Source organism: Xenia sp. Carnegie-2017, unplaced genomic scaffold (genome assembly GCF_021976095.1).
Source record: "Xenia sp. Carnegie-2017 unplaced genomic scaffold, XeniaSp_v1 HiC_scaffold_2, whole genome shotgun sequence".
In the NCBI taxonomy this organism is placed as follows: Eukaryota; Metazoa; Cnidaria; class Anthozoa; order Malacalcyonacea; family Xeniidae; genus Xenia; species Xenia sp. Carnegie-2017.
The window spans coordinates 7,929,981-7,942,112 of record NW_025813482.1 but is presented as its reverse complement, the minus strand read 5'-3'; the positions used below and the strand labels follow the sequence as shown (position 1 = coordinate 7,942,112).

At 34.1% G+C, this 12,132-nt stretch overlaps 2 protein-coding genes across 2 annotated transcripts; one reads left to right on the top strand and one right to left on the bottom strand.

The window, feature by feature from the left end:
- The first annotated feature begins 3,674 nt into the window (after positions 1-3,674).
- LOC124440612 (G patch domain-containing protein 8-like) lies at positions 3,675-8,851 on the top strand. The gene is made up of 9 exons (XM_046991018.1): positions 3,675-4,039; positions 5,146-5,229; positions 5,606-5,678; positions 6,098-6,165; positions 6,328-6,414; positions 6,821-6,964; positions 7,202-7,247; positions 7,704-7,767; positions 8,031-8,851. Exons 1-9 carry the CDS (start codon positions 3,998-4,000, stop codon positions 8,296-8,298), a joined length of 876 nt encoding a protein of 291 aa, XP_046846974.1. The 5' UTR covers positions 3,675-3,997; the 3' UTR covers positions 8,299-8,851.
- A 123-nt stretch (positions 8,852-8,974) lies between these two features.
- Positions 8,975-11,904, bottom strand: LOC124440610 (protein EFR3 homolog B-like). The gene has a single exon (XM_046991016.1). It carries the CDS (start codon positions 11,521-11,523, stop codon positions 9,151-9,153), a length of 2,373 nt encoding a protein of 790 aa, XP_046846972.1. The 5' UTR covers positions 11,524-11,904; the 3' UTR covers positions 8,975-9,150.
- Between the last annotated feature and the right edge of the window lie 228 nt (positions 11,905-12,132).

The window sequence follows — 12,132 nt, the reverse complement described above, 5'->3', positions numbered from 1 at the left end:
TGCAAAGCACATCTGAGCTCAACCAATCAAATCAATCAAAACAATCAATCACTCAAAGAGAATTTGCAAATCGATCATGAATACATTTTCGAGAAAAAATTGAAATAGTTGTTTTTTTCGCATTATTTTATTTTATAAAAGAAATAAAAGATGTTTTTCATGTTTGAACTGGCTTATGCAAACCTCGGAGACGTTTGTGCGAACTCTCGAGCTGGTGCAACCCTCGACCTTCGGTCTCAGGTTTGCACTGATCTGCTCTGGAGTTTTCCCAACGTTCTCCTCGGCTTGCATAAGCCCGTGCAAACACAGTAAACATCTTTTATTTCTTAAATGGCATTTCAATGCTCTTCAATGATTAATCCTCGGCAACCATATAGTTTTGAGCGAGTTTTATTTGGATTAGGATAATCCTAATCCAGGTAGTTCAAAGTGATTTTCTCTCTCAGGTAAGTCGGTAAGCCATGGTAAGTCATACGTCATATATGTTAAACACGTGTGTGACTTTTGAAGGAAGTAGAAGTACTAACAGTTTTCAAATTAATACTTTAAACATATCGAAGTGTGGTTGAATTATATATTGCCTTACTCCACACATAATCCTATTGTCCACAAACATATTACAATATTATACAGTTGGACCGCCAGTATTTTCATTAAAATTATCAATTATGGCGACACAAACGAAAACAGTTGGAAAGAAGAAAGTACATTTTATTCGCCATGCAGAATCGATATGCAATGCACTTCGTCGAAGTTTGGGTGTTCATGTACTCCCAGTCGTCATTCCTAATCCAGGATTAACATATGAAGGTATTCAGCAAGGAAAGCGTTTAAAAGAATATGTCAATAAAAACTTGAAACCTGAAATTGCACTCTCTTCACCGTACACGAGAACACTGCAGACTTGTCTTTTGTCGTATGGCTCGGAAAATGTAATTATTACTCCACTTTGTGGTGAATGCATGGAGTCTTGTGACGATATTGGTTTGCCTGCCAGCTGCCTAAAAGGCCTGTATCCTATGTTTGACTTTTCTGCCCTGGATGAGATATGGTGGTTCACCCAGGATGGTGTTACCAGTCAAAAGGAAGCTGTCAGTTATGTTGCTGAAGGAAAGCTTGAGCATGAAAGTAGTGACTTCCTAACTCAAAGAATGGAAAAATTTTATGATTTTCTTCTGAAAAGACCGGAGAAGAGTATAGCAGTATACGCCCACAGTGACTTCCTATGCAAATTTCTTGCAAAGTATTTTCAGTGTTCTAAAAGCCATCTTGAAAATACTGAAGTATATTCTGTAGAGATGCCTTAATTTACCAAGCTAATTGAGAATTTTGATGGATTTCTTTAATGTATTTACTAAATTAGGTAAACCATGATAATTCTTAAAAGCAATTGTACAATATGTTATGAAATAGTCCTTGAGTGACAATGTGTTCATACTTTTCCTCTTTTCTCAATTTGTTATTTTGTGAAAGTAATTCACAATATTTAAGTAACAAAATATAAAGCATTCTCATCTTAAAAAATAAACAAAACTAATCAGTTATATTGTATTTTATTGATTGAGTAACTACTTAGTTATACTCATTCAACAAAGTGCTAATTACATGCTTACCAAAGCTACATTACATTAAACTCAAGGAGTTGGAGCTTTTTTGTGGAGAGGGCGAATTCATGGTATAGAAAATATTTGGTGGACAATTAACATCAATGATAAATGATCATCTTGAAATTTTTACTAGTTTGACAGAATTTGAAAGACATATATTGTTGTTATGTAACTATTATTCCAATATGGCATTGCATAAACAAAATGACATTTGACAACTTCCAAAGCCATAGTTGTGTAAGCAGGGCCAAAGTTTCATTTATGCAGAAACAGAATTTCAGCAATACTTCAAAACGTTATTGTAAATTTTCACGAGAGGAATATTAATGATTTTATAGTGCAATGGTGTGGAATTATTATAAATTGATGTATTGTATGTGCCTGCAACAAAGTCTTTCAGTCTTGATTGACTGCAGTTCAATTATGATTCTGGAAATTCCAGTGAATAAACTTCTCCGTTAGATATGTGGGCTGTGGTTACTCCAAAATATTTTTCTAAGAAAAACATGAGAAAATCATTGTGCGAGAAAACGGCAATACTTCGCTCTTGTCTGTTGTGCAAAAATTCATAAAATTTCTTTGCTCTTGCTGCGAATACGTCTTGATCCTCGACTTGCAGCTTGCCTTCGGTGAGTAGATTCACAGCCTTCGATTGCGATTTAATATTATCTTGAATGTACCACCAGGTTTCTTCCAGATCAGAGAAATCAAAGCAAGGAAAGATTTCTTTCAGACAACTTGCGGGTAGACCAATGTTATCGGATGATGCAGCCATAAACTCACGACAGAGTGGTGTGATAACAACATTTTCTGAGCCATAGGAACCCAAGCACGTTTGTAACGTTCTTGTGAAGGGTGAAGTAATTGCGACTTCTGGTTTAAGGTTTGATAACGTTTCTTTCAAGGTGTTTGTTTGCTGCATTCCTTTGAATGAAAGTGGAGCATCGACAAGCACTGGCCTCTCACCCTGCGGTAAATCATTCAATTTCAATTGTCGTCGACATACATTCCAAGTTGATTCGCCATGACGAATAAAATGAACAGTCTTTGACTTCTTGTTGCTATTACTTGACATCTTTTGATGTTAAATCTGGAAAATACAGTTACGCAATGACTGGAGAAAATCAAGTATGTTGCCTGACCAACTAATGTCAAGAATGTTTCCTACTTCCTCAAATCTAAGGACAAAGGTCTCATATGCAAATATGCTGATGTTTAGGTTATTCAATTTTAGTCAAAAAATAATCTTAGAAGAGAGAATTTTTGCTTTCGTGTATTGATCAAGACAAAAAGTGTGAGTGAAGATACAGATGGTGCAAATGAACGCTAAACGTTATGTGATACTTAAAAAAGGTCGAGTGGGTGGATGAAACATGGAACTGCCTAGGATATTCACTTTAATTCAGTGTGGGTGCGAGTTTGGAGATTTTCGTGTATCATTAAATCAGGGATATAGAGTGAAGAAGAGATTATAGTGAAGTCGTCAAAGGAAGCCATGTGACCTAATATGTTAATATGGGATGAGATGCTGGATGTGGTAGGGCATGGTGATTGTTCTGCAAAATTTGCCATAACACACAGCCTGAGTTGATCTTGCTGTTTTAGAGTTCTTGAATGAAAGGGAAGAAGTCTTTGATGATGAGAGGGCTTGTCATGAGTGGATTAAGCATTGGGACAAAGAATTTAGCGATCTGGGTGTGATTTCCACAAAGAAATTAAAGAAATCATTTCTTGATGAAGCCTTAATTGGTTCTTTATTCAGTTGTCTAAAGAGTTTTTCGATTTCGAAGGGTGTAAGAAAACCACACAGGCTTAATTCTTTGGTGGTAATGCGAAGTTTAAACCTTTTGAGAGAATTTTTTCTTTTGAATATCACTGCATTGGGATCTAGCGAGTTTTTTCGATTTTTTTGTAGCGTTAACGCAGAGGTGAAAGAGATTTCTGAATTTTTTGTTTTTACCTTGATTTTCATCACAAAATTGCTTACCAAATGCCAACCCCTTCTTCACTCTTTCTCACCCTTCCTTCACCTTTTTTCAAGGGGGGAGTGAGAAATTGTGAAATCTTCTGCAAAGCAGTCATTTTCGATAAATCTCAGCGGAAATAAGGCAGTTCTTTCAATAAGTTTATTTTTTGGTTTTGGCAACGACAAAGAATAAGAAAGTCGCTAAAGATATTATAGAATTTAATGCTGCCACTTCCTTCGCTGAAATTGTTGAAACTCATATCGAGCACATGCAGTTTTCTATAAAATTCAATTATCAATGATCCAGATGCCTTGTACTTGTATTGTGCGTACAAAGTGCTATGTACTTTGCCAATAATTGCTTCATCTACTTTCTGCCATACATTTCCAACAACGTAAATTCTGAAGAGCACAAATAGAATAGATGGCTACTTTTTCTAGATTCAACGAAGATCGGCCGTATGAGGTAGGCAAATTCATCATGTTAAATGAAATAAACGAGTGCAGTAAGGGGGTTAAAAAAAATTCGTCTGTCAGTTATAAGTATAATATGAACATTTTTATATTCATATTATGATGATTCTCGAATGATTGCTTTGGAATTAAGTTATAAGTATGTATACCTGTTTAATTTGATGTCATATAATTATATCATTTTGTCTAAGCACCAACCAATTTCAAATTTATTTTAAAGGTTCCACAGTTCCTCTTAAATTTCTCATCTTTTATAGTTTAAAAACATATGTAAATAAAGATAATTTTTGAAATGTTTTTGTATATTTACTACTATATTTTCTGATATTGTAAGCAGCCTTGATACAAAAGATATTTAAAGTTTTGTCTTAGCAAATATCTTTATAAAACTAAGAGTTGAACAAAGCCACTCAAACTCAGATTGAAACTCGCCTAAAAGCGAAGATAACATAAGTTATGACTTATAAGATTCTAAGTGAAATAAAAGGGCCCAATGAAATCAGGGATGCCAGACAAACAGCAGGGCAAAACAAAAACAAAAAAATTTATACCAGCTTAAAACAAAGACTAACCTTTTGCCATATACAAAATTGAAATCACAAATTTCCTGTTTTGCTTTGGTGCTCAATGTAGTAATTCAAACTCTGTCCATTGTATTCTTTGAATGGCATGTTAAATGTTAATAAAAAAGACAAGGCAAGACAACCAAATATTAATTATAAAATTGTTTAAATAATGCTTATAATCATTTCAAACTCAACTTGTCCGTTTTCATTCAATTTACCATGATGCAATCTTAACTTTCTTAAACAGGAAATAAAGTGCAAGTGAGACATTATTATTAAAGGCACTGTTGGCCCACCTTAATAAGGGCAAGGGGGTTAAGTGCTGGAAAACTTACACATGTATAATGAAATTTATTGATAAACATTGATAAACAAAGCCTTTCAGCTTTGTGTTTTTAGTATATGATGGATTAACTGTTAAGTTTTTTCTAGAAATAAACAGAAGCTTGGTTCAGCAGAAAATGGTTCATTTTGTTGTATAGTTTTTACAGTCTATAGTCAACATGTTAATGTAATTTTTTTCTTTCATCAGATTGCCAACATTCCAGCTGAGTTTGATACGACTCATGACTTAGATATTGACAAAAAATCTTCACTTGATGAGCATATTTCAGAGGTATTTCAATGTGTCAAGTAAGACTAAGATCTTGAATAGTTTCTCCTTAATACATGGCATGTGAGGTGGAGGTAAAACAACTTTAAGGAGACATACTCATTGAGAAGATCATACTTCATTTAGGAACAATCATAAAGGTTTGCTTAGTCATTATGACAGGGCTTAGTACGTAACAGTTTGTTTGTCCGAAATATCATTTGGTGATTGCATATCATAATTCATAATTATATAATCTATAGAACAGCATTACTTATGCATCTGATTTGTTTTATTGATTGGGTTGCTGTCATAATATTATAATATCTGATTCTAATATTATTTCTTTGGCCTTGTCTTGGCTAGTACTGCCCGAAATGTCTGTCATCCCTCTGTGTAGGAAAATGTGGGTTACCAACTTGCCTTGAAACTTGGTTGGAAGTCTGGAACAGGGCTGGGCCGAAACAAACAAGGTGATTTATATGGGCATGAACTATTCATAAATTGTTTCAGAAATAGATTTCTTCCGGAGTTTCAATTTTATGCTCTGGAGGTTACTTAAATTCTAACATACTAGTTTCTTTGTCTATGAAATGAACATCTCTATTTTCTTAAGGCCACTTCTGTTTTTAAAACTCTCACTAGGACATGTGGTTATAACATGTTTTTTTTCTTGTCAACTTTTTCAGTTGTGATGTTCAAATTAAATAAATCATGGCTCTATTTCTTTGACTTGATTTTAAAGAATGTTCGAAAGCGTGCTTATACGTATATTTTGCAAAACATGAACAAAGGGGTTTTATATGTGGGAAGGATTTCTTTGTATACTGTTTAAGAATTGATCAAGATACGTATGTAAAGGGATTTTTCTTATTTTGAAAAAAAATTATAGGCAGGTTAAACCCTGTACCAATGGTCATAAAAGAGGATTTCTTGTGTCTTGGAAGACTTACAATGGAGGTACGTAAATATTCTCTGGAATTTGCTAATAAGCTACTGTAATGAAAATTATGTATTATATATGCTCGTCAATTTTACCCATTATGATTGATGATAAGCAGCTTTACATAGCTTGTTTTCATTTAACCAATTCTTCCATCATATTGATTAATTCTTTGCTAGCTTGATCATGCTAATGAGGCATCTAACAAACGTCGAATATTGGAAGCAGAAAAAGAGGAAACTGATGAATTAAAGATGAAGTATCAGGTATGTTTTCTGATTAAATAAATAGTACTATTTATCGATGCTCAATAAATATGTAGCTAATTTCTTTGTAAAGATTTTAGTTTACTGTTGTCACATGAAACGGACACTTTTATTTATTGATTTTACGTTCTGATGTCAATGCAGCCGTTATCTGTTTTTAGAAAGTTTTAGAAATACTATTCACCTTCCTCTTGAACAATTAAGTACCAATCCCCAGAGCCTGATAATATACCTTTATCATATTATAAATGGAATTTCAAACAGACATTCAAGAAAGTGTAGTGTTGTTTTGATGTGGCAAAATAGTACATGGATTATTTACGAATGAATGAAAAAGCTGCGACTTTTGCAATTTTCTTCGGGTGAACACTACTTGTACTAAACTAGAACCATAATTCGTTTTTAGAAAACACAAGAGAAAGAGAAAACTATCGAAGAAAGCTTGAAAAATCTTAAAGAGAGTTTTTATTGTGAATTATGCGACAAACAATATTTCAAATACAAAGAGTACGATAATCATGTAAACTCATATGATCATGCACATAGACAGGTATAATGTTTTTCTCTTTATTCGCGTATTTTAGACAAGGAAATGAATATTTTGTACAAAATTCATTTTATCAATTTTGAATTGTCTTTTATTAATGGCACCAGACATACTTCATACACGAGTAGGTTGACAAGAAGTTGCGTAACAAAAAAAGAAATCCTAGACATTTTGGGTTTATATTGTTTGGGGATTGTAGTAATAGATTCTTCTAACATCGTTTGGTGTTGACTTTACTAGAGATTAAAAGATTTAAAGGGAAGAGAGTTTGCAAGAAATTCACACCGTAAGTTTTTGCAAACGACATTGTTTCTGTCTTTGTGTAGTATAGCTATACATAGTAAGGTTATGTATACATAGGTGATCATATAGTATGGGTGATTGAATTGTATAGTATGGGTGATTGAATTGTATAATATGGGGGATTGCATTGTATAGTATGGATGATTGAATTGTATAGTATGGGTGATTGCATTGTATAATATGGGGGATTGCATTGTATAGTATGGATGATTGCATTGTATAGTATGGGTGATTGCATGATATTTTACTCCGTAGTCTAAAAATAACTTTTGCAATCAAGTCTGGAGTTTTTCAACAAATACTTGATAACCAGTAACCATAATGTGATCTATTCCCGAACAGTAGACCGTTGTTTATTTTACTCTAGAATATATATCTCGTTTCGTTGGTGTGTTATAAATATATCTTATCAATACTAACGAGTGGTGTTATTTTACAGAAAATCGTCGAAGAAAAGGAAGACAAATCGGTTCTGATGTTGGTAAAAGTGTGGCTATTTCGGGGTTTGTGCGTTTTTATCTTCTTGCGATATAAAACAACAGTTTATGTTTAAAGTAAATGGTTTGAACCCGGGAGTATCGTTACATGTTTGTAGATGTAGATCGTCCAGGTTGATATAGTCCTGAGAAGGACTGTTTTTGTTGTTGTTGACTGACGTTTCGACAACCTTAACGGTAGTCATCTTCAGAGTGGTCGTCAGAGTAGTATTCTTCAGTTTATGTTTAATCATTCACAAAGTAATGCATACATATTTCTTTTATTTTAGTGGTGATGTATCGTTGAAGTTTTCTCCAGCTGCATTTAAATCTACGTTTGCATCACAACCTGTTGCACAAGATAGAAAATCTAATTCAATTATTTCCCATTCGCCTCCACTTCCTAAATTACCTCCGCCACCTTTACCATGTGAGCCTCCCCCACCTCTACCACCACCACCTTATTCAACACCTTATTTTGGTAAAATATCTAATGCAAAAACACCGGAAAATCTTTTCACTTCAAACTCTCATCTGGCCGCGAAAAAGGAACAGTGAAATTTAACTTAGGACTTGGCAAACAGATTGCAACACACGGATTAATGAGTCGAGCTTTGCTGAAAAAGTCCAACGTATTCGGAGATGAGGAATCTGAGAGCGAAGAAGAAAGCGACTCTTGCTCAACTAATGAACAATCCTATGAGCCTGATGTGTTAAGCAGCACCACAGAAGAGCAACAAATATGTCTGACTAAAGCAATTGATTATTTTGATACGTTATTAAACTCAGAGAAGAAAAGAAAGATTATACGTTTTGTGCGTGGCAGCGACAGAGGTGGTATTATGCCTGGTACATTCAATTGCCAAAAACCAAACGCCCTCCCTTGTCAAGCATAATTTCAAATGACTAATTCAAAAATTCCGTAACTGCATTCAACTTACATTAAGTCAATTCAACAATATTTGTGAAATAACGATTCTCTGTAAGCTTGTAAAAACTTTTTTTAAAAAACAACGCACGTTTTTTAATCCCATATAAATTGTAAATTATTTGATATTTATGTTACGAAGTACGAGTAAATAGAAATGAAAAATTTACGTGTGCCAGTCAACTTTCTAGTGTGCTGTATTCAATGTTCTTACTTTGTACCATGTTTCTTATGAGCTCGTTAGATAGGTTAAAATGAGTGACTAGATTATGTGGGCTAAGACGACAACATTACGTATACTTTCCGTTCGCATCAAATAATTTATTGGTCAACAACATTCAAGCTTCACATTTTTCTAATAGTAAATTAATTGCATTGATTCCTAATTACAGATGCTTAAATTTGTTTCACTGCAAATTAAAGCATGAAAAGACGCATAGCACAGTAGCAAAATGTTTTGAGTGAAGAATCATCATCTCCGTCTAATACACGTATTTATCAGAAAAATTCATTTCATAATTATCCTCTCCAGGTAATGACGACATACTTGGTGCATTTTCAAACCTCTCTTCTTCGAATAACAAACCAGATACTTCCAAAACATCGTCAATTTTTACATTATATTCACGAGAACGACCGTCCGCGATCGCTGCAATATCATTGAATGTCGAATGATTGGTTAAGATTGGCTCATCATCAATTGATGGACCATCTGTTGTGTACAAAACCTCTTTCAGCAACTCGAATGTAACTTCCTCTGTAATAGTTGCGCCTTCTGCAGAAGAAACTGAGCCTGTTTCCGAACGCAATGATTGCGTTCGTTCATATAATTGCCGAATTGGCAATTCTGATACCGGTTGAGGAATATATGGAGACGACAGTAGATTTATCTCAAAGCCATCTTCCATAAGTGCTTTACTTACATCTTGCGAAGAAATTAACAAACTGATAGGTAATTCTTGAGTTGAAAACTCCACCTCTGCTTCGCTAAATGCGTATTGTGGAAGGAGGAACTTATTTTCCTTCCGAAGCTTAATACAAGTGGCAATTACCTCTTTAAGGTTGCTAAGATCCATTAGTTCAGCAATGAAATTAAGAAGACAACAAACTACAGCATGAATTGCAGCTTTTACTGGCGTCAATGTGCTCTCTTCGTTGACCAATTGAAGACTAAGTACAAAACGAATAATCTCTATCAATGTTTCATGATCATTGATTTCAATTGCAAGTAAAACTAATGTTTTATAAAGAACAAGGATATTCTCTCGACTGTTGCTTGGATTTGAAAAACTCTCATAAATATGCCAAAATAGTCCATCTTTCTTCTTTTGAAAGAAGACTGAATCTGTTTTGTTAGATTCTTTCACTATGATATCATTTTCTTCAATTGTTTTGGATAAACTTTCAACACTCAGTTTCAAGAGGTTATCATGTCTGTCTAGGAGAGTTTGTAGTACCTCATGTGACAGTTTGCTTATTCTTATGTTCCTTGATACGGTAACTTTAAGAAGGGCATCAAGCAAAGTGTCAGGAAATGTTCTTGAAAGTTCTTTGGAATCATAGACTCTAGCAACTTTCAACAGACAAAGCAAATACATTTCTTGCAGTGATTCTTTATGAATATCATTTTGCATCAGCTGACTTGTTTGGTCAGAATATACATCCAAATTTTCTATACCAAGTTGAAGCTTTGCAACAATAAACATCATGATTTCAGACTTCTGGTAGTCAGGTAAAACTTTGGCAAAAGCACCAACAGTTTTGATGATAGCTTGTTCAAATGCTTCCTGAGAACTACTCCTTTCACCATGGGCATCTACACTGATTCGAAGATGCTGCAACAATGTGTTAAATACCTCTAAAATTGAAGCACCCATGGACTCAGCACTAGCAATTGCCACTGATGATGAAATTACTTCAACTAAGTTTGTTTTCATTTCTAATGAACTGTTAGTATGTTTGTTCAGGTGGTTGAGTAGCATTTGAATTACAAGATAGGAGTATTGGTTCTGGACTGAATACAATATAATTTTAAAACATTGAATTGCAAAATTACTTGGTACCCATAAACCAGCAGAATCTAGGTGAAACAAAACAGGTTCAATTCCAGCTCGTACATTACCAAAACTTGCTTCGCTAACAATGTCATGCAATATTGTCTTTGCAAAACCAAATGGCTTGTTTTCCAATGGTGAAGAGTCCTGATCAGAAAAACATTGAGGCCTATCCCCATTTTCTAAAACATGTAGTAAAGATGGCATTATCTTTCCCATGAAAGCTTCATCCCAAATATTAAACTGTAGGTTATCTGAGACAGTTTTGCGAAAGATGCCTTGAAGGCCACGAAGACCAGCCATCTTTATTTTGTTGTTCTGGTCAGCACTTTCAATATCACGGTGGCACAATTCACAGAATTTGGATACAAAAAAGTCGTATTCCCTGTGGTACGATGGGATATCTTCTTCAATGTTGGCGTATATGACAAATGACTCAGTGGCTCGGATTTGTAATGCAATTTCATCACTTTCAAGCAGTACTTGAACCATCTTCAAAAAACTTGCCACAAATAAATTTATATCAGAGGCATGACAAGCAGACAATAGCTGTTCCATCGCTTCCATTGTAATGACGGCAAAATCATTACGTCTCCAATAAACATAACTTTCCAATTTTTTAGCTACGTAAGCTCCGATTCTATCGAGTTTTTCTGACGACGAAATAGCGTAAAATATCAGTTTATCCATGTTGGATTTATCTAACCCATCATTAGCGTCTCTTGGAAAAATCTGATCGACCTTTCTCTTGTACTTCGGCCGTAACTTTCCAAAACAAGAACAAAATTGTTGAGTAGCCATCAATTAGAATTCAGGCTCGCTTGAAAATGTCAATACTTTGCATTTCACATATATTTTATAATGTTAAGGCCTTATTCGTAGTTTTTTGAACTTCTGAAATATTGCAATTGAATAAAAAATTATCAACAACGGTAAATTCGCTCGAGTCGATCCTTGGAATTCTTTTTTTGTAAAATAAGATGCCTTCTATACTTTATGGTACCTCATTATCCCATCTCGGAAAAGCGATTTGAATAAATTTTATGCAAAAATATGATGTCTGGCTTCACTCATGTGTTAATTTTTTGAAATTTTAAAGGTAATTTTTTGCCACCGATTATTAAATTTTAGCTATGTTCAACCAAACGACTAAAATGTGGAAAATTCCAACTTCTGTGAGACAAAATATCCAAAATCATACAGCATACTTTAAATTTAAATCAAATGTTTTAAACTTTAATTTTCTCATGAAAATTTGCATAATTTGTGCCACGTTGCACTTTGGGATATGTTATTACGTAATTTGTTTTGTTTCTAATGGTTTCAAAATTAAAGTTTTTGTATGCAAGAGAAACAAATAGAAAGGGAAGCAGAATGTGGTTTTGAGAAGTCAATGAATTTAAGTAAAAC